This window comes from Cryptomeria japonica, chromosome 10 (genome assembly GCF_030272615.1).
Source record: "Cryptomeria japonica chromosome 10, Sugi_1.0, whole genome shotgun sequence".
NCBI lineage: Eukaryota > Viridiplantae > Streptophyta > Pinopsida > Cupressales > Cupressaceae > Cryptomeria > Cryptomeria japonica.
In genome coordinates this window covers 224,852,566-224,879,973 of record NC_081414.1, presented here as the reverse complement: position 1 = coordinate 224,879,973, position 27,408 = coordinate 224,852,566, and the positions used below count along the sequence as shown (strand labels likewise).

Below are 27,408 nucleotides of genomic sequence, written 5' to 3'. Positions count from 1 at the left end.
GTATGATTTTGAGGAAGTTTATCCAATGAAATAATTTCTATGTATATTCATTCGATAAAACATGTTTGTATAATCGATGTATGAACAAGATCACCACCTTAGAGATCTATATAAAGAGTGATTTGAGTATCCAAAAAAAAGAGAAAAAAAAGATGGTGAGTTGAAGATTAAATCTTGTGAAAAGATAAGATGTGATGATTGAACAGAGGTATTCAGAGGTCACCGAGAAGATTTTCAGAAAATAGTTTAAGGGATAGAGAATACAGAATAGATCACCAAGTTGATCTATCAATTACCAAGGTATGCTATGAGCATGATAATTTCATATTGAGCACAGAGAGTCTGCTATAACATTTCAGATGTAAAGTTGCAGATATTTTGTAAAAGATTTTGATTGAACTATTTTGAGTTGTGTTAGAAACCTTTAACAGGGTAAAAGACTCTAACAAGGTCTATAAATTGTAAAGCCTCTAACCAGGTACAATATTTTGTAAAAGTGTTTGTAAAAATCCTTTAGTAAGGTAGATCTAAAGATCTTGATACTCCTAACAGGGTAAGCTATCAGAAATAGCTAAACATGTAGCTCTAATTGAGCAACCTTTATTATTGCAGTAGTGAAGTTGTGGGTGCCATCACCACTGCTATTTTTCTCTCTAACCAAGAGTTTCTGTGTAACCAAAATCTTTGTGTTATGGAGTGAAATGTGTATGGATGTAATTTCTATGATTGTGTTTTGGATTTATATATTATGAGATCAACTATATACAATTTATGTTTATCAGTAAGATTGTTTTTAAAGAAAAGTTTTGAAGTATTGATTCACCCCTCCCCTCTCAGTACATTAGTTTTCATTGTTGGATCTAACATATACATACTCCGACCAGCGTAAATCATGTAAATGGATGAAAAGAAAGGTACCTGCAATTGTAAATGTCTACCCACAACACAAATCTTTACCTTTAGAAGAGGACAACAGTTTTGAAAGTTTTTGTTGGAGTGAATTGCTTCTTTACAAACCATTTCGAATCATTCATCTACATATAGGGAACTCAGCTGAAGAAATTATCATAAATTGGAAAGATCTTCAAAGTACAACTTACATATGGTGGCATGTAAATGGTTTTGAAGAACACATTACCACAGAAAATGGTGAAGAGCTACAACCAGAAGATATACATCAATCAACTCATGAAGATCTGTACAAATGGGAATTCTTGTCACAGATGAGAGGATCAAACAACTTTGATGTTGTTGCTCTTCAAATGCTTGGCAAACGTGATTTTGATCTACAATTTGATTGGACTGCTTCTATACTTGATGATCCACTCCATTCAAAAGAATCTCACTTTATTTTTACAGAGAAAAGCCAAGCACCCCACAATCTTGCCAACCCACATTTAAATGCACCTACTAACTATGAGCTTGCACGAAACCAAAATATTGTACTTGGTATTGTTAAAACTCATGCTAAACAGAACCTCCATTCTTCACCATTACGATTAATCATTCAAGGCACAACAGGCACTAGAAAATCATTTCTTATTGACTGCATACATAGACAGTTAAATTCAAATTCAGAACATGCACAATACCCTTTGCTTGTACTAGCACCAATAGGTGTCTCCGCATATAATATCCAAGCAACCACAATCCATGTTGCCCTCCATATACCCATTCAAGAGTACAAACCCTTAACAGGGCATTCCCTATTAATGTTTCAAGAGCAATGTAAACACTTACATTACATTTTAATAGATGAAATGGGCTTTGTTGGCCCTCAATTACTCATTAAGATTGATAAAAGATTGCGAGAAGCTTTTCCCAGCAGCCAACATGAATCATTTGCAGGTATCTCAGTTATTTTGGTTGGTGAGCTTGCACAGCTTCCCCCAGTTATGGATAGGACATTATATGCATCTCACTCAACGACATTGGCTCTATGGCACACATTCAATACTATTGTGACCTTGGATATTCCATTTCGTCAACAAGGAACAAGTTCTTCACAGATAAGATTCCATGAAATATTGCTTAATATCTACAACTCAACACCATTGCAAACAGACTGGGAATCCCTACAGTCGCGCTCTACCCATTCTTTGACACATGATGAGAATAATCACTTCAACCAACATAAGCATTTGTTTGCAATAAATGCAGCTTCATGTGCACACAACATAAAAATGTTAACACAATTGCACTCACCCATTGCACGTGCAACAATGATCATTGCACATCAAAGAGATAAGAAGGCACACCAAGAAGAACAACTAGCATTTGAAATTCTTCTTTCTATAGACCAGGAAATTATGCTTATTGCAAATTTATGGATAGAAGTTGGCCTTGTAAATGGTGCTTTGTGTCAAATCACACAAATTGTCTACGATGCAGCTTCCAAACCACCTGATTTGCCAAAATATGTTGTTGTTCTTTTCGAACATTATACTGGGCCTTCATGGGATCCACAAAATGCAAAATGTGTCCCAATTCCACCAATCACTAGAGGAAACCACACACAAATTCCACTAGCAATGGCTTGGGGCATTACTATTCACAAATCACAGGGACTGACATTAGACTTTGCCACAGTTGACATCGTAAAAATAGAGAAACAAGGCCTAACATTCATGAGATTGTCAAGAGTAAAAGAAATTGAACACCTATGTATACAACCAACCTTCACCTACCAAAGGTACTCCCCATTGAAAGGTGCAACATCAACAGTACTACGAAAGGTAGAGGAAGCCCTCTTGTTGCAGCTATCACACAGCACATAACAAACATACCTACAGAACAAGAAAAATCAAGTATACAAATCACATCTTCATTATGTTTTCATGTATTGTATATCTTCTATTCAATGTATCAACACAAAACAATATTTCAACTTTTCAGGATCAACACCACAACTAATGTCTGTGGAAGTGAACAACCCTTTTACATACTACGAAAGGCAGAGGAAACCCACTTGCTGCAGCTTTTGCACAACACAAAAACAAACATACCTACAGAACAAGCACAATCAAGTATACAAATCAAATCTTCATTATGTTTTCATGTATTGTATATCTTCTATTCAATGTATCAACTATTTTGTAACTTTCAACAAATTTTTCTCCTCCTATTTACCCAACAATTGTTTCACATACATTCTTATTTATCACAGCTTCCAATACACTTTCACTCTACAAGGCACCTGTTCACTTTCACACATATAATGGTTTTTGATGCTATTTACTCACTATATCACTCTTTACAATTGGTAATTATTATACTATTTATCATTACCTACCTTTTCTCATTAACGTTCCTTCCTAATGATGTACTAATACAAGATTCTTCCTATGTTTATTTTCTTTAACTGCACCTCTTCCCTTTCACAGGTATTATAGTTTGTGAAGGTTAGCTTTCAAAACAACAACATCCAATACACCAAGCTCATTACTTTGAAGGTATGTAACACTCTTCAGTGGTGCAGAGGCACCTAAGCACACAAGCATACCAGGAGGTCAAAAGTCATAATATGAACAATTTTATTGTATTTGAGTTATTCATAATGTATTGAGGTTATTTGAGTCCATTGAATCATAATATGTAAGGCCAAATGAGCCATTTTGTCCAAATATATCATATTTGGTCCATCTTGAAGTGTTAAAAGTGTCCATGTAAGGGTTAGAGTCATTTATGTCAAAAATGCAAAAATTGTAAAAATTGCAAAGTTGCAATATTGCCAAAAAGTGCAACAAAAGTGTAAAAATGAAATCCATTGGTTATGAGGTGGTTGTAGTAGTTATAAAAGAGTTGGAAATGGTTTATAAAACCATGTTTGTCAAAATCAAGAGGGTAGATCAATTTGGAGGGGATTTGACAAAGATTATCCATCAAACCCTCAAACTGTCATGAGGTTTTAAGGAATTTGTGATTGTCATAGATACATGGAGGATCACATTTGATGTAATTTTTATATGAAGATGTTATTTAATGATATATTGATGAAATATATTTCAGATTAATCCTTTCTTGTGCATTTTTGTGGAGCATTTGGCAAGATATGTTTGTTTTTACAAAAATTGTCAAAACCCTGCCAAGGGTTACCCAGTTTTGGGAAAATGATTACAACTTTTGATTTAACCGTTGGATCTGTCTGAAATTTGGATAGAACTTGTTTAACTTAGTAATATAAATTATGACTGAAGCGATTGTCTGGAAATTTAATATTTTAAGAGTTATTAATGATTTTTCATGACTACAATTTCATGACTAGAATAGAGTAAATTTCATAGTTTGGACAAATTCTTGATTTTCATTTGCAAGAAATGAATAGATGAAGGGTTTAAATGATTCAGGTTTAATGAATGATATATTTATCTACAATCATTGTGGATTGATATATATGGAGAAGAATTGATTGATGGTTTCATGATGTTTATTGTCTTTAACTCCACCTCTTCCCTTTCACAGGTATTATAGTTTGTGAAGGTTAGCTTTCAAAACAAAAGCATCCAATACACCAAGCTCATTACTTTGAAGGTATGTAACACTCTTCAGTCTATTTTTTAACTATTTGTGGAGGTGGCTACTTCCAATTTGCAAGGAATTTTCGATGGTGCTCTGTCAGTTTCAAGCCATGGATGATTTCAATTTGCAAGGTAAATTCTGGTTATATTTATATTCTTTCTCATTTTGTAATCCATTTTTAGGTAATCTGTTGTGCAAATTTTTGCATATAGCTTTCATTTTATTTAAAATAATTTTTGTTTTCTAATGCATTTTTTTATATGCTAATTTTCTCCTCCCGTGTGCTTGTAGGGTTGTGGCTTTGTTTATGTTTCTATTTCTGATGATGTTTCCTCCCTGTGCCTCTCTTTAAATTAGTAAGTATTATAATATTTATCATTACCTACCTTCTCAAAATTACCTACCTTCTCTCTTTAACACCCCTTCATGCTTTCAGGTTCTCTTCATTGAACAATTCAGCTTTCCATGAAGACCAACAGGTAAATCTTTTCAGATTACAAAATACTCTTAGGTAGATAACTATATCATTACTGAATAGAATCAAATGCAACAAGGTCATTACTTTAACGATATGTAAACCTTACTCACTTGTTCAATATATTGATTTTCCAATGTCTTCTTGCAGGCTTCTTACTTTGTTTACATTGTTCAACTATCCATGCACAAGTTAACTTTTACACGTCTTATGCTTCCTCAAGGTTTTGAATTTGTACCTATTATTTAATTCAACATTAACTGCCTTCTCTGTTTAACAGCCCTTCATGCTTTCAAGTTCTCTTCACTGAACAATTCAGCTTTCCATAAAGAACAACAACTAAATCTTTTCAGATTACAAAATAGTCTTAGGTAGATAACTATATCATAACCACTTGCAAAAATTAACTTGCTTTCACTTCTTAAACCAAATTTGATTATTATTTTCATTGACTTATCTGCAGAAAACCTCTCTCACAACAAACAAATACTGACATGAATCATATAGGAGATTCCAATTCTACAATTACACATCCATAAGGTATTATATTACTAAAAAATACTAACTTAAAAATTTTCAAGCTTTTCAAAGTATTTAACTTCACCAAACTTACATGTTGCCCAAATCTAACTTATACAAATGAAACAATGGTGCAGGTCTTTCAACATATACATCACATGGAATTCAACAAAAGGCTATATAACATGCTGCTCTTACCAGCTTGGGGGATGGAGGGTGGATAACAACAATACTTTGGGTCCAACAAAAAAAATTGGTTGGGAATAATATAGCTTAAAAAAAAATGTAAAACAATATTCATGACATTTTCTTCAAGTACATCATGCTACATACACCAGCATGGGGGATGGTGGGTGGAAAATTTTCAACTTTGGGAACAACCATTGGTTGGGTTATGTACACATAAATTGTCTTATTGTACAATTAACTTTTTTACTTTAATAAAATTTTATTATTCAGTTATACAATACAATATACTTCTCAATATCACAACTATATCACATCTACTAACATATTACCTTAACAATTAGACCTATCGGCCTCTTGTTGTAGGCACTTCCCCTGCAACTACTAGTTTATTTAAATGTGAGAGATGAGATTTTGGGGGATTAAATGTGAGAGAAGATTTAATTAAACAAATATGAATTATTTATTTAATTAATGGTCTGAATTTGGTTAAGTGAATTAAATCAAATAAATTGAATAATTTATTCAATTAATAGGAGAAGAGGGTTAAGATGAATTAATTAAATATTAATTTAATTAATTATTGATTGATGGTCAAATAATCAAATAAATAATAAATATTTATTTAATTAAGTGGACATATTTATGTGACTACAATGACTATTCCAAAATGTGTTGGGTTACTTTTCTCACAGAAAAAATATGAAGCATTTGGGAAATTCAAACTATTCAAAGTAATGGTAGAAAATGAAACCAGCAAGATAATCAAATGTTTGAGATCAGATCAAGGAGGTGAGTTCACATCTAAGGAATTTAATACATTTTGTGAAGTGAATGGGATCATAAGATAGTTGTCAGCACCCCAAGCACCCCAGCAGAATGAAGTTGTGGAAAGGAAAAACAAAAGTATCTTAGATGCAGCCAGAAGTATGATATCAGAAGCAAATCTACCTCATATATACTGGAGAGAAGTGGTCAATACAACTATTTATACATTCAATAGAGTTCACATCAGAGGAGAAACTGGTAAGACCCCACATGAACTATGGTTTGATAATACTCCTACTCTTAAATATTTCAGAATATTTGGAAGTAAATGTTATATTAGAAGAGATAAGTATATTGGAAAATTTGATCCTAGAAGTGATGAAGGAATATTTCTTGGTTATTCATCTAAGAGTAAGGCATATAGATGTTTTAACAAGAGATTGCAAAAAAATGTTGAGAGTGCAAATGTGAAAATTGATGAATAGTTTAGAGGAAATTCAAGGTACATAGACTCTGAACCGACAATAGAGATAATCACAAATGAACCTATTGTGAATACACTAGTACAGAATGGTGATCCAGTTACACCGGCATCATCTAGAGATTCAATAGTCACTGAAGAACAACAACAAGTAAAAACACCCCAGTATGTAAGATTGAATCATTCTGAAGATCAGATAATTGGAAACAAATTTCAAGGACTTATGATTAGAGGAAGATTGGGAAATGAGGAGGTATGTCTTATTTCTCAAATTGAACCTGTATATGGTGAAAATGGATAACAATAATGATGTTGGAAGACTAAATGAATTCAACCACAAAACCCTAGCCTAACAACAACAAAGATCCACCATAACATATGAAGATTACCTAAGACAATGCAAATCAAATGAAATCACAAAGATTATACCATCACATGTCCAATAGGGTTTTGATCTCCATTCTTCCTATCTCCATTGATCTTGCTTGATATATTTGTTCTCAGGTTTTTTATGTGCACAAGAGCTCAACAAAGAACGGAAATGTGGTTGCAAGTAGGCTTGATTACATATGCAAGTTCGAAAGCGTAGTCGGGGCTGAATGCATAGTGAGGGTTTGATAATGAAGGAAGCATCTCCTTATATAGAAGACACTATATGAAATGGAGGGATAAGATTGAGAGGTGTAAAAAGAGGTCGGCTATGATTAGAGGGTAGGTAGAGGAAATAATAAAATAATGAGAGGGATAGGAAGTGTATGAATTAAGAGATGAATGACATGTGTCATGGGTGGAAAAGGCTAATGAATTAATTAAATAAATAAAGATTTATTTAATTAATAGAAAAAGTGGGATAATTAAATAAATAAGATATTTATTTAATTTAGGAAAATGATAATTTAAATAAATAAATGTATTTATTTAAATGAGAAATAAGGCTAGAAGAGGATAAATGAATTAATTAAATAAATAAAGATTTATTTAATTAATAGAAGAATTAGGCTAAAGTAATTAAATAAATAAAATATTTATTTAATTAGATTGGACAATTTTAGGTGTCTACAGAACCTACATCAATTAATGAGGCATGTGAAGATAAATATTGGATTAAAGCAATGGAAGATGAATTGGAACAAATTGAAAGGAATAACACTTGGTCATTAGTTCCACGGCCTAAAGACAAAAATGTAATTGGAACTAAATGGGTTTTTAGAAACAAACTTAATGAAGATGGCATGGTAATCAGAAACAAAGCAATATTGGTGTGTAAGGGATATTCATAGAAAGAAGGAATTGATTACAATGAAAACTTTGCATCGATAGCAAGAATTGAGGCAGTAAGACTTTTATTGGCTTTTGCAGCACACAAGAACTATAAAGATATCAAATGGATGTTAAATGTACATTTCTAAATGGAGATCTTGAAGAAGAAGTTTACATTGAGTAACCTGATGGATTTTCTTTGACAGATAACAAAGACATGGTTTGCAGGTTAAGAAAAGCTTTATATGGATTGAAACAAGCTCCTAGAGCTTGGTATGCAAGATTGGACAAATATCTTTTGAAGCTTGGTTACACAAAAGGTAATGCTGACAACAATCTATACTACAAAGTGACTAATGATGACATCTTGGTTATTGAAGTTTTTGTTGATGATATAATCTTTGGAGAAGAAGATGGTTTGTGTAAAAATTTTTCTAAAAAAATGCAACAAGAATTTGAAATGTCTATGATTGGAGAAATAAAATTCTTTTTAGGATTGCAAATTTCACAGACTGATAAAGGTATATTCCTATGTCAATCTAAGTACTTGAAGGAATTATTAAAGAAATTTGGCATGGAAAATTGTAAACCGGTAAGCACACCTATGACTATAAATGATAAATTATCTTTGAAGGATGAATCTACACCTGTTAATCCAACTAGATACAAATCTATGATAGGAGGTTTACTGTATTTGACACAAACAAGACCTGATATTATGAATGCAGTATGTATTGTTTCAAGATTTCAAAGTAATCCTAAAGAAAATCATGAATCAACAGTGCAAAGATTTTCCAGTACCTACAAGGCACTACAAATCTTGGTTTATGGTATCCTAGAGATGAAAATTTTGACTTATGTGCATACACAGATGCTAATTGGGCAAGGGATGTGGATGACAGAAAAAGAACCACTGGTGGAGCATTTTTTCTTAGCAGGAGACTAATTTCATGGTTGAGCAAGAAACAAAGTTGTACAAGTTTATTAACAACAGAATCAGAATATGTTGTAGCAGCAACTAACTGTACATAGGTATTATGGATCAAGAAAATGTTGAAGGGCATAAAGGTAAATTGCAAGGAACCTATAACTATTTACTATGACAATACAACAACAATTGATATATCAAAGAACCCGGTACTTCACTCTAAAATTAAACATGTTTCTATCAAACTGAACTTTCTAAAAGAGAATGTTGAAGCAAAAGAAGTGAAATTGGTTTATGTGTGAATACTAAAGAGCGGATTGCAGATATTTTTACAAAGCCTTTGCCTAAGGAAACATTTGAGAATCTTAGAGAGCAACTTGGAGTCCTACCCCCACCAGTAGAGACTTAGACAGTTGATGTTTGTCATCAACTGACAGAATTAACAGAGAAATCTTTTATTCCAGTTTTGATGAGGAGAGCTACTTCTTAGGGGGAGTAGTTGGTATATTGAATGAGTTGGTATTTTCTTTGAACTAATTGTATTTGGTTTTGTATTGCTTTGGCATTTGATGTCAAAGGGAGAGAGATTGATATGAAAAAACACATGGATAACACATATTAATCCTAGGGGGAGAGACTTTATCCCTTGGGGAGAAATTATTACTTGGAGAGATTTTATTTATTTATTTATGGTTATGATCTCTGTGGGAGATTGTTGATTTTTGGTTTTTGGCATTTATGTTTTGGCACTTTGATGGTTTTTCCATCTCGTGTTGCCATCAATGCCAAAGGGGGAGATTGTTGGTATTTTGGATGTGTTGATATTGTTTTGTCATTGATGTCAACACCTGTCATCACTTGTCAACACTTATCAGCATTTGGAGACTTTGGTTATGTTCATTGGTAAGACAGAGACTTATGCAAGACACTAGTATTTGGTTCACCAACATATTATATTGTTCATTAACACTTGGAATGACTTGGAAACTACTTGGTTATGTCGAAGACATTATTCGATCACTTGGTTTTGGCGATTTGGTTAATTGTTTATTCGGGTTTGCATATTTGTTGTTACCGGCAAATAGGTCCAGGATAAGCACCGACAGACTTGTCTATTCCAGATCAGCATGACATGTTATGGAGATGATTTATTATTATTGTAAATGCATTGAGCCGACATCATGCATCGGATATTGATTTGTTTGTAATTGATTTTATTGTAATATCTTTTAGTAAGCCGACCTATTCAATTGGTCTTAGGTTATGGTATATATGTAAGATCTTATTTGTAAGATTGGATAGAGATGGGATTGTGAATGCGAAAAGGATTGCAATAAGGTATATGTGAAAATAAGAAGAGCTATACACCCAAACATCATTTGAAGGTTGAAGGAAGATTTTTGTGAAGGCAATAAGAACTACACCGATACTGAATCCAACATATGAAGATGCTATTTGCAACACATTATCATTGGATTTAACCATCCAATTATAGTCAGTGTGACTCTCATTTTGTGATTAAGCAGTGATCTCTAGGCAGTTGGCCTTTCTGCATGTGCAGAATCCATATTGTAAACACATACTATCTGCAGTAGTATCATCTGATTGTGGGTAAGGCTTCCCACCGTGGTTTTTTCCCTTACAAGATTTCCACGTACAGATATTGGTGTTATGTGTTGTGGATGTTATTGTCTTTCTATTTCATGCATTAATCTTTACCGGTGTTGCAATTAACTATTAAGACTATCTACCGACATAAAGTTTGGTTTATCGGTATTATGCATTAAGTTTTGATTAAGTTAATTTTGGTTGAATTTATTGGACAACTGATTCACCCCCCCCCCCCCCCCTCTTAGTTGTCTCTGAGACCTAACAACGATGCCTTAGGACACCATACTACCCATAACAACACCAGATTATGTTATAAGGGGCCATATGGTGTCCTAAGGGGTCATAGGACACCAGATGACCCCTTAGGACACCATGTGACCCCTTAGAACACCATATAGTGTTGTTATGTGTCATATGGTGTCCTAAGGGGTCATATGGTGTCCTATGACTCCTTAGGACACCATATAACCCCTTACGTGTTGTTAGGGTTCACATTATGTCCTAAGGGGTCATATGGTGTCCTATGACCCCTTAGGACACTACATGGTGTCATTATGGGTCGTATTGTGTCCTAAGCGGTCATTAGGTGTCTTAAGGGGTCATAACACACCATATGACCCGTTAAGACACAATATGATCCCTAATGACACCTAAGGGGTCATATGGTGTCCTATGACCCCATAGGACACAATATGATCCCTAATGACACCTAAGGGGTCATATGGTGTCCTATGACCCCATAGGACACCATATGACCCCTTAGGACACTATACGACCCATAACGACCTCATATAGTTTAGCATATTGGTTTATAGGGTCTATGGTTATTGTATAGGGTCGAGGATTTAGCATATTTGGTCATACAATCTAGGGTATTTGTTATAGGTTTGAAATGGTTTAATTTTTATGGTTGTGGCTATCAAACTATAGGGTATAGATTATAGATTATAGGGTATAGAGTAGAAATTTATCAAAGGTTAAAAAAATTCAATGGAAGTCATTTGGTTAGCGCCATATTTGGCACTAGACAAATGAGCTGCACTAAAAAACGGTTATGTGGGACCCTTGACCCATGATCCAAGCCCACATTCTCTCATTTTGTCTTCTTTCGGTGCATGATCAAACAAAAAAATGCTTTTTGCATGGTGTTGACATTTTATGCAAGGTTATTTTATACATTCCATCAGCTCTCCACCACCTTTTTTTTTCATTTGATAACGTCAAAAAGGAAGAACATAGTTTTTTTTATCAAATTTGAATAATTGAGGTAATATTTTCTTGTTTTTAGAATTCAAATACTTATTAAGTGTTATTTTGTTTAAATGTTAGAATAAAAGTGTGAGTCAAAATTGATTATAATCCTATTAGATTTACATTAGATTTAACAATGCATTTGAAGGAAGTTGCATAAGAAAACTATTTGTTTAGTGGTTTAAAACAAAATTTGCAATTTCATACATCCTTTTTAAGATCTTAAGAAATAATTTAAAAAAGGAATACATGAAATAATTTCAATTTCATATATCCATTTTAACATATGCATAATTAGGACAGTCATAGGTGCATTAGGACTGTCCTAACATAATTAGGATAGTCATAGATCCATTAGGGCTGCCCCTTATGCCTCTTGAAATCTATTTATGAATTCACTTTATTCTCTTTTGTGTGCATGTACATGTAGAAATCATCATCATGTCAAGGAAATGACCAAAAAATGTAACACCGGAAGAGCGTGAAGCTAAAAATGCAAAAAAAAAGAGAAGGAATGAAGCAACTTCGTGAAGAAAGGAAATTGAATACCATAGAAGAAGAGGTGCCAATTGAAGAGGAACATGAAATATCCATCTAATCTAAGAGAGAGAGACAAAATTGGCCACACAAAGGCAATGAATGCAAAACCTTCGTGCAATGAGATAATTTAATCCTGAGGTTGAGAGCATGTCTACCACAATTTAAGTTGAAGGCACCCCATCTCTTACATCTCAAGTTGAAGGCACACCATCTCTTATTGGCACACCGTTGGTATCTACAACATCTCATATTGAATGCACTCCCTCTATGACATTTGACGTTGCAAGTGCTTCATGACTAACATCAAGTATTGGAGCTACACCATCTTGTACACCTCAATTTCAAGGTATGTCATCATTTTCATCTCCGGTTGAAGGTATGCCACCTATCCCTAATGTTGTTGACATTCCTAATCTTGAGGTAACTCAAAGTTTGAAAACACCTCCTAGAGTTTTGCATAGAAAGCCTAAGTATTTGATTGATATTGATGCTAATGTTTTAAAACCAATGGTTGACAAGATTCTGAAGCGTACTTGTCAAAGACATGCTAACCGGATATGGAAAATATTTTTTGAGCCTTTAAATGAGACATGAAGATGTCAACTATTTGTTGAAATGATGAGAAATCTGAAATTTAGGCCCGTAATGAATATTCTTGGGCTAAGAACATCGATTGAATCAAGCGACAAATCTATTGTGAAGAATCTAATGAATGCATATGATACTGTTGGTTCTAACTCACACACAAAAGATAGTAATGCCACACGACGTGTCATTACATCAACAATTGTAAGCACTCAAACTAAGAAAGCTCGCCTCCTTGGAAAGACAAGTAAACAATTGAAGATAAGTAGACAAACTCTAATGAGAGCTATGGGAAGGCGACAAAGAGAAGAGGATCCATATAACAATGAGTTATGGGCATTTTCTGGTAGATTACCACGGAAAGATAAAGCAATTGTTGAATTCTTGAGATCCCTAATTGAAGATTTTTGGAAGAATAACACAAGGGTCTCTCCAAATCAAAGAGATGTTGTAAGAAGGAGGACTGGTAGTAAAATTCGTGATCCAAATCCGAAACATTTTTTGGATATGACTCAAACACAATTTTTTGCCAAGTTTCAATGTATGTATCCTCAAATTAAAATTAGTCAAAGATTCTTTGAAATAGTAAAGCCTTTTTATGTCAAAATAAATCACACACACATAACTTGTTGTTGTAGAGTACATATTGAATTTTCTAACCATTATGATGTTTATCAACACATATGTATAGATTTGCATGCTAACAATGTTTTGCAGTAATGCAACATAAATGGTCCACCGACATCTTCAAGGGAATTCATATCTAGCATCTTATGTGAAAGAGTAGATGGTCAAGTATATTACAATAACTGTTGCTTGGATGGCACATGTGTTGATTGTGGTGGATTGCGACATTTACAAATTTGTCAACATATGGATATTGGACAAGAAATTGGTAATGAATTAGTAGAATTTGGAAAATATAAGACATTGGCCTACATGCTAAAAGATGGAAAATAAGCAAAAAGGTGTGAATTTGTTAGTGAGAAGATTCCAGTGTATTAGTTTATGGGCATCTTTCATGAGAATATAGTGTATGAGTATGCAAGGCATAACCATTGAGCTTGTTGGTTGGAATCACAATTTAAGTTATGCAAGGACACATTTCCACTTCATACAATCGTTTCAATTGTTGATTTTGTAGAGAACTACACACTACAACCATAGAATGAGGTGCAATCACAATATTACAACTCCACACAAGTTGCTATATTTGTGCATATAGCATTCATTCATGCACATGATAGTATGGAAGAGGATAGGAAGATATTGAGGGAGTATCATTTTTACATCAGTGATGATCGCTCACACTCTACAGAGTTTGTGCAAGGTTGTTTTCAGATATTCTACGATGATTTGGCTAGCCGAGGCATATCACTCCGTCAACATATCATATGGTCAAATAATTGTGCATCACAATTTAAGAACTCTCAGATGTTTTATTGGTTGAGTAGGATGCATAAGTTGACTGCTATTCAACATATGTGGAATTTATCTGAGGCTAGGCATGGAAAAGGGGAGCATGATGGTGCAGGAGCATGTATTAAAAGAGCTTTAGCACGAGAATAGTTAAAGTACAAAGGGAATGCAAACTTGAAAGATGCAAAATCAATTATTCAGTGGTGTAATGGTACAATTGGTTAAGGTAATCAAGGTAAGTCTTCAGTTCACAGATTTTTTTGGTTGGTAGATGATACTAATATTGCAAAGTTAGAAGATTGTTGTACATTGACAGGATCGAGTGAGCTACACTCTTTCAAAAGCTCTAATGCAAGTTCATGGACTATCCATATGCGACGAATGACATGCTATTGTTCTTCATGTAGATATGGTGCCTATAATGAGTGTGAGTCAAAGGAGTGGGTGGATGAATGGTGTATGAGGCCTCTAATCCCACTTGAGACATATCGACCTTCGAGTGCACTGCAACTAACATAGATGGAAGCATTAGTTGACTTTGACCATGTGTCAAATTTAGTCCAACCAGGTAAATTATCCACATGCAGTTTTTTGTACTTTAATATTTTACCTTAGTTGTTTGCTAAATTCTTCTCACTTTATCATTGCAGGGCATGTTTATGCAGTTATTGCAGCTAAAGACAATGAAGAAGGAACATATTATTACCTGTGTTGTTGTGTGGACGTAAAAAAGAAATTGGATGGCCCTATGGTAGATGGAGAAAATATTAAGTACCCCACAGGATCAATAGTTGTTACTAGTACATGGCTTAGAAGGTACCCAGTGAAGAAGTCTAACTTGTGGTTATTTGAGGACTTTGAGACACATAGGAAGATTCTTCATTATTCTAACCTTGTTGTAGCTTCAAATGTCCATTTGATCAAATATGGGGGTAGACCACTAAACAAGAACCTATGGAAGGTTCGTGAGTCTAACCATGATGACATACTAGGCATGATAAAGAATAGAGCAGATCCAGATGGTTCATTGGATTAAATGTAAATGTAAAAAATTGTAATATCAATCTTATTTGGATATATGTACATGACTTGTATTTTTGACTACTCGAGGCATTGTAATATAAAAAATTGTGTTTTTGTCTTGTTTTGTGTGATTTTATGTAAATAATGTCATTTTGGACCATTAGAGATCACATGGGATCATTTCGTGAAGTTTTAGGCTAATATGGTAAAAGATGAGTTCAATGAAAAGTTGCATAATGCCCCATCTTTCAATCCTCTTGTCGTGGCACCAAACCGTCAGCTTGTACACATCAGGGTGGTTGGGTTTACCCTAAGAATGCCTTCTTTTTGCTCTCCAACTCCCCCGATCGTTGCGGGCCACACCCTGACAGCGAAATCGCCTAAGTGCTCAAGTTGCTCAAAGTTGTCAATATTTGGCATCATGTTTCTTGGTGCCTATTAATCATAAGAATGAGCCATCTAATCCTATGGGGTCATGTTATGGCACTCTAAAAAAGCCTCTCTCAGTTTCGATAGACTTGGATCCAGTTGCTCGTGGTGACGCTTTCTTAGTTGCGACAAAAGCGTCAGATGAGTTCAGTGAAAAGTTGCACAATGCCCCATCTTTCAATCCGCTCATCGTGACACCAAACCGTCAGCTTGTACGCATCGGGGTGGCCACTTTTACACTAAGAATACCTTCTTTTTGCTCTCCAACTCGCCCGATCATTGCGGGCCACACCCTGGCAGCGAAATCTCCTAAGTGCTCAAGTTGCTCAAAGTTGTCAATATTCGACATCGCATTTCTCGGTGCCCGTTAATCATAAGAATGAGTCATCTAATCCTTAGGGGTCATGTTATGGCACTCTAAAAAAGCCTCTCTCAGTTTCAGTAGACTTAGATCCAGTTGCTCGTGGCAACGCTTTCTCAGTTGCGACAAAAAGCATCAGATGAGTTCAATGAAAAGTTGCGCAATGCCCCATCTTTCAATCTGCTCATCGCGACACCAAACTGCCAGCTCGTAGGTGTTGGGGTGGCTGGGTTTACGCTAAGAATGCCTTCTTTTTTCTCTCCAACTCGCTCGATCATTGTGGGCCACACCCTGGTAGCGAAATCGCCTAAGTGCTCAAGTTGCTCAAAGTTGTCAATATTCGGCATCGCATTTCTCGACGCCCGTTAATCATAAGAATGAGTCATCTGATCCTATGGGGTCATATTATGACACTCTAAAAAAACCTCTCTCAGTTTCGGTAGACTCGGATCTAGTTTCTCGTGGCGACGCTTTCTCAGTTGCGACAAAAAGCATCAGATGAGTTCAATGAAAAGTTTCACAATGCCCCATCTTTCAATCCGCTCATCGTAGCACCGAACCGTCAGTTCGTACACATTAGGATGGCCAGGTTTATGGTAGGAATGCCTTCTTTTTTTCTCTCCAACTCGCCCGATCGTTGCGGGCCACACTCTGGCAGCGAAATCGCCTAAGTGCTCAAGTTGCTCAAAGTTGTCAATATTCGACATCACGTTTCTCGACGCCTGTTAGTCATAAGAACGAGCTATGTGATCCTACGAGTTCATGTTATGACACTCTAAAAAATCTTCTCTTAGTTTCAGTAGACTCAGATCCAGTTGCTCATGGCAACGCTTTCTCGATTGTGACAAAAAGCATCAGATGAGTTCAATGAAAATTTGCACAATGCCCCATCTTCCAATCTGCTTGTCACGGAACTAAACCGCTAGCTTGTACGTGTTGGGGTGGCCAAGTTTATTCTAGGAATGCCTTCTTTTTGTTCTCCAACTTGCCCAATCGTTGTGGGCCACACCCTCGCAGCGAAATCGCCTAAGTGCTCAAGTTGCTCAAAGTTGTCAATATTCAACATCGCGTTTCTCGGTGCTTGTTAATCATAAGAAAGATTTGTCTAATCTTATGGGGTCGTGTTATGACACTCTAAAAAAACCTCTCTTAGTTTTGGTAGAATCAGATCCAGTTGCTCATGGTGACGCTTTCTCGGTTGTGACAAAAAGCGTCAGATGAGTTCAATGAAAAGTTGCACAATGCCCCATCTTTCAATCCGCTCATCGCGACACCGAATAGTCAGCTCGTACGCATTGGGGTGCCTAGGTTTACACTAGGAATTCCTTCTTTTTGTTCTCCAACTCACCCGATCATTGTGAGCCACACCCTAGCAACAAAATCGCCTAAGTGCTCAAGTTGCTCAAAGTTGTCAATATTCGACATCATGTTTCTTGGAGCCTGTTGATCATAAGAATGAGTCGTATGATCCTACGGGGTCATGTTATGGCAATCTAAAAAAGCTTCTCTCAATTTTGGTAGACTCGGATCCAGTTGCTCGTGGCAACGCTTTCTCGGTTGCGAAAAAAAGCATCAAATGAGTTCAATGAAAAGTTGCACAATGCCCCATCTTTCAATCCGCTCATCGCGACACCGAACCGTCAGCTTGTACGCATCAAGGTGGTCAGTTTTACGCTAGGAATGCCTTCTTTTTGCTCTCCAACTCGCTTGATCGTTGCGGGCCACACCCTGGTAGCGAAATCGCCTAAGTGCTCAAGTTTCTCAAAGTTGTCAATATTCGGAATTGCGTTTCTCGATGCCCGTTAATCATAAGAACAAGCCATCTGATCCTATTGGGTCATGTTATGGCACTCTAAAAAAGACTCTCGGTTTCAGTAGACTCGGATCCAGTTGCTTGTGGTGACGCTTTCTTGGTTGCGACAAAAAGCATCAGATGAGTTTAATGAAAAGTTGCACAATGCCCCATCTTTCAATTCGCTCATCGTGACACTGAATCATCAGCTCGTACGCATTGGGGTGGCCTGGTTTACACTAGGAATGCCTTCTTTTTTCTCTCCAACTAGCCTGATCATTGCGGGCCACACCCTCGCAACGAAATCGCCTAAGTGCTCAAGTTACTCAAAGTTGTTAATATTCGACATCACATTTCTCGGCGTTTGTTAATCATAAGAATGAGCCGTCTGATCCTACGGGGTCGTGTTATGGCACTCTAAAAAAGCCTCTCTCGGTTTCGGTAGACTCGGATCCAATTGCTCGTGGCGACACTTTCTCGGTTGCGATAAAAAATGTCAGATGAGTTCAATGAAAAGTTGCACAATGCCCCATCTTTCAATCTGCTTGTCATGACACCGAATCGTCAACTCGTAGGTGTTGGGGTGGCTGGGTTTATGCTAGGAATTCCTTCTTTTTTCTCTCCAACTCGCTTGATCGTTGCGGGCCACACCCTCGCAGTGAATTTGCCTAAGTGCTCAAGTTGCTCAAAGTTGTCAATATTCGACATCATGTTTCTCGACGCCCGTTAATCATAAGAATGAGTCATCTGATCCTATGGGGTCTTGTTATGGAACTCTAAAAAAGCCTCTCTCAGTTTTAGTAGACTCGGATCCAATTGCTCATGGTGACAAAAAACGTCAGATGAGTTCAATGAAAAGTTGCACAATGCCCCGTCTTTCAATCCGCTTGTCGTGGCACTGAACTGTCAGCTCGTACGTGTTGGGGTGGCCAGGTTTACTCTAGGAATGCCTTCTTTTTTCTCTCCAACTCGCCCGATCGTTGCGGGTTGCACCCTAGCAGTGAAATCTCTTAAGTGCATGCATTAGATGAATAGAAGTTTATGGGCTATGCAATTTTTTTAGAATGGGTATTGGTACAATGGTGTCTTACATTGTCTAATTTTGGTTCTTTCCATGTTTCCTTTGTATAGTCTTATTTTGACTATAACTATTGAATTTGTGTTGATTTCCATAAGTTTGTGTCTTGGATTACAAACACATATTTAGGTTCAAAGCTTAAGTAACAATAAACTTTGTGCAATTATTCATTTAATCATTTGTACTGCAATTATGGATAACCATGATAAATGATTTGCATTAACCAAAAAGCTACAAATCCATGCAACATTGTATACCATTAAAACTATCAAATATATCCATTATAGACAAATAGGCTTGCCAAAAGCCATATGGACATATAGTTTCACGTATTCATAAAACAAAACATATGCTCAAAATTGCTATAAAGGCATACAACATGATATCCAATAAAGTCAAATAGGGGCTTGCCAAAAGCCATATGGACATAGAATGTCACATATTAGTAATACAAAACATATGTTCAAAATTGCCATATAGGCATACAACATGGTATCCAATAAAGTCAAATAGGAGCTTGCCAAAAGCCATATGGACATAGAATGTCACATATTCGTAATACAAAAAATATGTTCAAAATTGCCATATAGGCATACAACATAGGACCCTATTCTATTCATTTCCCTCTAGGGGAAGGAAACAGATCACGAGATATCTTTTCCTGTCGAGGGGATGGAGATGTATATGATGCAGGTGTCTTTCGAGTACGTCCACTCGACCTCCTCTCCAGAATTTTTTGTAACTCCACCTGATACAATGAAAAGAATGATGTTAGCATATACAAAAATTGAATTTTAGAATGACATATAATAGAATAGTCACTTACCGCATACAAATAATCATGATGTTCATCCACAACAAGTGCACGTTCATGATCTGGAGTGACAAGCCCCTCTTGTAAGCATCACAATATAAATTAAACTAAATACAAGTGTCGTTAAAATTTTCAATCACATATTATTAAGATAACAAATGTAATGCTAAATTTACCAAATTTACAAATATGTCTCATACTTGTGTTAAAGCAGTTGAACTTGCTACTGCTGCAGCAACACCGCGCTCCATTGACGCACGGACAACAGGAGGAGTCTCTGATATCAACATCTGAAAATTAAAAAAAGTATATTGATTAATCGCCAAAACTATCTATATTATTTAATAACAACATTACAGATAAATTGTTTACCTGGGTGAAAGATTGTCGATGAAATACACTGCGAGGTGTTGATGTTGAAGCTTTGGCATCAAACTATTTGACATCCAAAATGAGTAATTAGAAAATCATTCACATAAGGTTCAACTATCTACATATAATAATTATATTTCTTCACTCGTTGCATACTCGTGGAGTTGACGAAGTCGTGAAAAAGGGTGCTACAGGAATGTTGCTAGTATTGTGAACACTTTGACCTTGATTTTTTATCATAATAATTTGCTAATTTAGATATATTCTCAAATTTACAGATAAGATTTAATAAAAAGAATGAAATGAACTTGTAATGAAATTCACCTAGTTATCAATGCCAAATGTTTTGTTCAACAAAGATTCTGTCATGACAATGTTCTCTGTAGCAAACTCCACTCCTGCATGTGCATTCTCAGAACTATTAGGATCATAAGTGCAAAGAGAACCACAAGATCGATAAAAATGAGTTGGAACTCGATGCCTAGAAGAATCACCATCATCACTCGCATCACCCTCTACTAGAGGCCTAGCATATTGTATAAGGGTCTGAGTGAGTGAGTTAATGGAGTCTAGAGTTTCAACCTCAATACTCTCCTTCACAATGAAAGGAATAATAACATGCTCCACCATAGGTCTGACCAAGGGTCTTGGTGGGAGATTTGGGTCACGCTGTGCACCCTCTCTATCATGTGAGGAACCCCCATCTCTACCTTGGAAATCTAGAAAATCAAAATAGTTTGGGATCTCATTAAGGACAAACTCACAATACAGTTTTCTCAAAAAGTATTGGGGTACCTCATGATTATTGCATGGGGGTTGATCAAATACCATCCACCACCTATCCCAAAAATTGTTCTTAATCCCTTCATGATGACATTGATGAATAGGGAATCTCCTACATCCAGGGTGTAAAGGTTGTTTCATTTAGGGGTCCGAAAAAAGAGCACACAAGTCAAATTTATTAATTTTCTTTTTCTTCACTGCTGCATATGATAATTTGTCAGCATAAAATTGCTTTTGTTCTTCCTTCTTACTGGACCAAAAAATTATTTGCCCACTCACAGATTGTATGTGAGATACAATAGATTGCAAAGAACTGGCAAGTTTTGTCCTATGGGGGTTTGTTCTAGTGGGATCTTTTAGCCTTGTGATTAAACCTTCAAGCTCTTTTTGACAATTTTCTATTTGACCTAATAGGTTTTCTTGTGTACCTATGGGATGTCTAGAGATTGTAGGAGGTTCTTGATGTGCTTCTTCTTCAATATGGTCTTCATGAGGAGGTGATTGAGTGTTTTCAACATTTTCTTGTCTAATCTCATTTCTTGATAATGAAAATAAATTTAAATCAATAAACCTAGTTTAATCTTCAAATTAATAAAAAAAATGGCAATAAGAAAACAAAAATACATACCTCTTCGAGCTCTTCAATGGCATGGCGACACTTTGATAAGAGATGGACAACTTAGTGCCCAATATCAAGCTTTTACAAAGGGCGAGTGCAAGAAAATGGCACCCCAAATCGCCAAAACGCGGGTTTGGGAATGCAGAATGCATCCAAAATGCGGACATATGCGCGCCTTATGAGCATTTTTCATTTTTTTTGAAGTGTGGCACCTTTTTGGTACCACAACTTCGTGCATATACCCGCCAACAACACTATCTTTGTCTAGGATATTCTTGTTACTAAGATTAGTATCTGCTTGTAACTCATTGTTAACTTCAAACACCTTACTCTCAATTTGACAACAATGAGGCTTAGGTGATAAATTGATGCACAAATCCTTATTATCCTCTTCTATAGAGGTGTTTGAATCTAACCTACTAATGGTGCTTTGCAGGTTACTAATAATTTTATTTTTTCATTTCAAATTCAAAGAATATTTTTTACCATAGAAGGTGCACTATTCATGATTTATTGGTCTTGATTAACATTATTTGTGCTAATCATAGTTATATCATTACCACTATCTTTATTATTCGGATCTTTATCTAATGGAATTATTTCAGTCTCCTTAGTATCCATTATATTCCCCTTATTAGTTTTAATAGGATTGGTACTATTCAAAGCAATATTTTGCTTGATTTTATCCATGGCTAGTTGTTGTGCATTTTTTTAATCAATGTTTCATTGGATTCCACCTCCAAGTTGGAGACTTGTTGGCTTTGAGGGATTTGGGGTAACTGATCTAGGGACTTGTAGTTTTAATTCCTAGCAACTAAAGGTGATAGGATAGAGTTTAGTCTTCTCCAAATCACCAATCAGGGGGCTAAAATCATTTGTTAGAATAAGGTTGAAAGACATTCTCGATACTTGATTAGTCAAATCCATCACTTTCACTGGTGCAATAATACAATGGCTATCTCCATGTTGTTCACATTTCTTAATGCACAAATCTGTGTTTGATCTATAAGTGATGGCCATCTTGCTAGATACACTGGGAGAACAAGGTTTAACAAGCGCTCCCTTCAAATGGGGCATTCTAAATTGCCATTGATAATTGGCTCACTGCCAATGACCTGAGAAGCATTCCCAAGACCACCATTGTCTATAGGGGTCCTACGCCTTTTAGTGGTAATTTTAGGTTTAGGTGTAGGAGTGGATAGTTGCTAATTGTTTCACTTTTAGTTTTCCATGAGTTGTGTTTGCATCACATTGTCCCTCCTAAACAACAAAAGATGACTCAAATCTAATTAATTAACAAATAAAATAAACAAATTTATTATTGATAATTCATAACAATACACATACATATACACACACAAATTCAACATAAAACATTATAATTACAAGTTCTCACCCTTAATCCAAATTAGAATGAGACTATATGAGTGCTTAGAAGGATGTCACCTACATACATATAAAGCTCTTATAAGTTTATTCAAATTAAATTATATTTATGTACATTGTGTGCAAAGAAATAATAAATTTAAATGACAATAGATAATAATAATATATATTTTTAATTTATTTTTTTATATTGAACAATGAATGAGTTTTGACCAATAGAATTTAAAAAAAAATTGAATTAGAAAATCCACTCATAAACATCAACTATGTGAAAACTAAACTGCTGGAAAAAAGGGAGTGATTTGATATTCTACTCAATCCTCTGAATAATCAATATATAAAAAAACACATCCGTTGTTATACATTAGGGTAAAACTCTGTTCATTTCAGATTCCAACCCTCTTGTTGCAGGAACCACAGGAACACCATGTCATGCCGCAAACTGTTTGTTTTACCATTCCATTTTCGCAATGCCTATTCAACCCTTATCAATACCCATGCTTATTCTCAGAACCTCTTTTCACACTTTGCCTCCACCAAATTTAACATTTCTGCGGCCCACATCACTCGGATGTTTAAACTAAATCCCCAGTTGCAGAGGCTTCAAACCCTCGACAAGGTCGAGCAGTTTGTTGATATGTTGAACAGATGCGGATGCTCTAAAGTCCAAATTGCTAAGATAATGATGGCACGCCCGCAAATGATCAGCACAAGTGTAGAAAGAATATCGGAACCCAAAATCAAACTGCTGGAAGATTTCGGCTTTCAAGGTGAAACTCTGGCGAAGCTTTTGGCGAGCAATCCAACCATCTTGAGCCTCAGCCTCGAGAACACCCTTCTTCCCAAGATGGAGTTTCTTAAGAATCTATTTCAGTCCCAGGAGTTCCTCATCAAATACCTGCTTAGAGCTCCTTCCATTTTATGTTGTAACCTGGAGAAGACCCTGAAGCCCTCGGTTGTTTTCTGGGAGAGATGGGGTTTTCAGGGCACGGAGCTCTTCCGACTCTTATCGATAAGACCGGCCATTCTGCAACGCTCTTCTCTAACGCCTGACCAAGCTGATCTCATTCGGGAGATTGGCGTCGACAAAGAAAGCAAGGCGTATAAATATATTGTTAATGTAGTAGCTACTAGCCGCATGGAAACGCTAAAGGCCAAGATAGAGAATCTCCAGCTTTGCGGGCTCTCGGTTGAAGAAACCTGGCAACTATGTCGGGCTGTACCTCAAGCCCTTTATTACTCCAGGGTAAGAGTTCGTGAAACGATGAACTTTGTAGTTAAAGACATGGAGCTCCCTGCAAATTATATAGTGAAGCACTCCTGCTTGTTGCATTTAAATTTGGAAAAGATTATTAGGCCCAGGTTTCTAGTTTGGCAGAAAATCAAAGCCATGAATGGCCCGAGCCTTTCTCTTTTGTCAGTATTGATGATGACAGAGGAAAGGTTTGTTAGAAATATTATCAGAGGACATCCTGAATCTACAACACTGTGGACTATTTATGAAAATGCCATCTCTAAGGCCTCCAACCACGCAAAGAGCTCATTCCACTGTTAATTTGTATTTTTGGGAATGAGACTGAGAGTCGGGACACAAAGACCACAACAAACATATTTATCCAGTCTTTAGCAGAAGGTAGGCAGGCCACCCTTATCGAGGTGTTGGCTGTGGGTACTTTACATTTCTAGAGCCACGATATTCAGCAACAGAAGCTACGCCCATATTCCCCTGCCATGCATTCTGTGTCTAATTGTTCTTCAGGCAAGGTATGCGTAGCAGTCACTGACTTTTTATGTGAGCCAATTGCTTTCACTGCAGTCATTCAGTGTGATGTAATTGGTGTCTATTTAATAGCTAGAAGTTTTGTTGCATCTGAAAGGCATTTCAGTTAATCGCATTATTATGTTTGGAATGAGAGTAATGCTAGAGGAAGGAGTGAACAATTGAACATAATTTTCAAAAAATAAGTTTTACAGCCTCCAAATATATTCGAAAGCTGTAACTTTGTGTTTGATGTAATATCATTTAGAATACCTGAGTCAGTTTTTCTTAAGATTGTCATGTATGTCCTTCAAAGAAATTATTAAAAACAGTACACTGGACCAGTAAGTTCTTCAATTTACAGTGGAAGTTCAGTAGCAGTTGGATACCATCACAAAGCATTATTAGATGGAAGTCATAGTTAGTAAAATGGTTTTAACCATATATTCGGGGCTTCCGGTCATTTCAGGTTCTGACTAGGTAAACTTGCTTTTCAAAATAAATTGGACTTTTATGGATTCCATTTTAGGAGAACATCAATAATATATGAATCAAACTGTAAATCCTTTAAAATGCTGGAGCTAGCTGCAAAATCCTGAATTTCAATGGACTACTCCAATGAATTTGTGGTCATTGATGCATCAAACAAGTTGCTCAGAGTTTAAAGAAGTTTATACTAGAAAATTGAATGCCGTAAATGAAGATGAGGGTTTTAACCTTAATCCTGAAGGCTTTTATTATTGTCTTAACAAAGTGTTCTGAAGATTGGTCGAGTCTCAGACAAATTTTTCAGAGTAACATGGAAATGTAGAAGGTTTTGCAGATTTCTGTCAAACTCATTCATTTTGACCTAGTCAAGGTAGCGAAACTCACTGCTGATGGCTTCGCTCGGACTTTGTTAATTCAGCACAGATGCACAGAGTCTCAAAACCATGGTTTTAAGCATGCTACGATTAATTCTGTAATACCTTACCAATCATGTATTCGATTAATGCTTTTTAATTAGTTCCTCTCTGGTCTACATACAGCTATCTAAAGCAGTATCACATGCATCTAAAACTGACAGTTATTTTCATTTTCTTATCAAATAGTTTTATTTGTGTTTTACCATTATCAAGTGGTAAAAACTAGCATGCTTGGACAAATCAATGCAAAATAAATAGGAACACACAAGTATTTTGTTGACAGCACCTAGAAACAAATTCTTGGGATCTCGCTTTAAATGTTGATCAGAAGAGCTGTGTCGAATGTTTTACTGCAAAAATAATTGGTCTGAAATTTTTAGGATCAGAAAGGAAATTCTTACCATAGAATGAATCCAAAAACCATGCTTTCAGATGTTCATGTGGGAGGTTTGGTCTAGAATCTATGATTAAATATCATAGCCTGTGTTCAAGATTATATGAAACAAGTTTTTTTAAGGCTTGTGCTTTCTTTTTAGTGTGGAGGAAGCGGTTTTGGTTGAGTAGATTTGTTTTGGTTTTTGGAGGGAAAGTTTTGGTGTGGGAGTTTTTTTCGTTTCGGTGTGTTTGTGGTGTAATCTTTATTTTGTTGAATATGAAGGAACGATATGATTCAGTTTGGAATGATATGACTTAGATTTTCTGATATTTTTTGTTTACTCAGCAGATCCGTGTTTTCTTCCGTATTTTAGTTTAGCTTGTCTTTTGTCTTATGATAGACAAAATATTCTATACTGTTTTTATTTCCAGAGGCAGGGTTTATTCCAGGGTTTTGTGAGTATGAGTTATGTTGCAGCCTGTTTGAAAGCCAAGGGCAGAGGAGTCTTGAAGGTTCTCTCATGCACAAAGTGGCCATCTGCAAAATTGTAATAAAGGAGGATTTGTTTTACCACAACAAAATATTGGAAAATGACAGGCTGAGAAAACAGTTATAGAGAATTTGGAGCGAAAGTGATGTAACCCTCTGATACTTGTGAAATCTGGAACTGTTTGCTGATTTTGATATTATTCTCTCCGTTTCAAATTACAACGGAGGCAAGTTCACCAAAAGATTGCATGTACATGGAATTTGACTATAATTTATATAATGTTATAATATATTTAAATCTTCTTGTTGTAAGATTTGCAATGAACAAAATCAATTGAAGATCACATAGGTTTGGATTCACTTGCCTAAAATATCTTAATAATAGATCATGAAATGTGTTGTAAAATGACTTTAATTTAAAACTTTGTATTTATAAAAAATGTAAACAAATATAACTCAAAGAGCATTCATATGACCAAAGATACAAATAAATAAGACACGAAGAATCACATATGACCCAACCTAGAAAACCCACTCCAAGCCCAAACAAGGTTTTCAACCATTAAAAAATCATCTATAGTAGCTCATTTATTGTATAGGCTTGTATATCATCCTAGCAATTGCATATCCATGATACTATATTTTTATCTCACAAAGCAATGGTTATAACCAAGCAACAGT

General features: G+C 35.7%; 1 protein-coding gene across 1 annotated transcript; it reads left to right on the top strand.

Moving 5' to 3' along the window:
- The first annotated feature begins 23,500 nt into the window (after positions 1-23,500).
- LOC131034862 (transcription termination factor MTERF8, chloroplastic-like) lies at positions 23,501-26,980 on the top strand. The gene is made up of 2 exons (XM_059213420.1): positions 23,501-24,962; positions 26,670-26,980. The coding sequence occupies exon 1, from the start codon at positions 23,626-23,628 to the stop codon at positions 24,751-24,753; it is 1,128 nt and encodes a 375-aa protein (XP_059069403.1). The 5' UTR covers positions 23,501-23,625; the 3' UTR covers positions 24,754-24,962; positions 26,670-26,980.
- The last annotated feature ends 428 nt before the right edge of the window (positions 26,981-27,408 follow it).

What these genes read in the sequence shown, in the direction of transcription:
- LOC131034862 (XM_059213420.1), top strand. Translation starts at nt 23,626, where the DNA reads ATGTCATGCCGCAAACTGTTTGTTTTACCATTCCATTTTCGCAATGCC.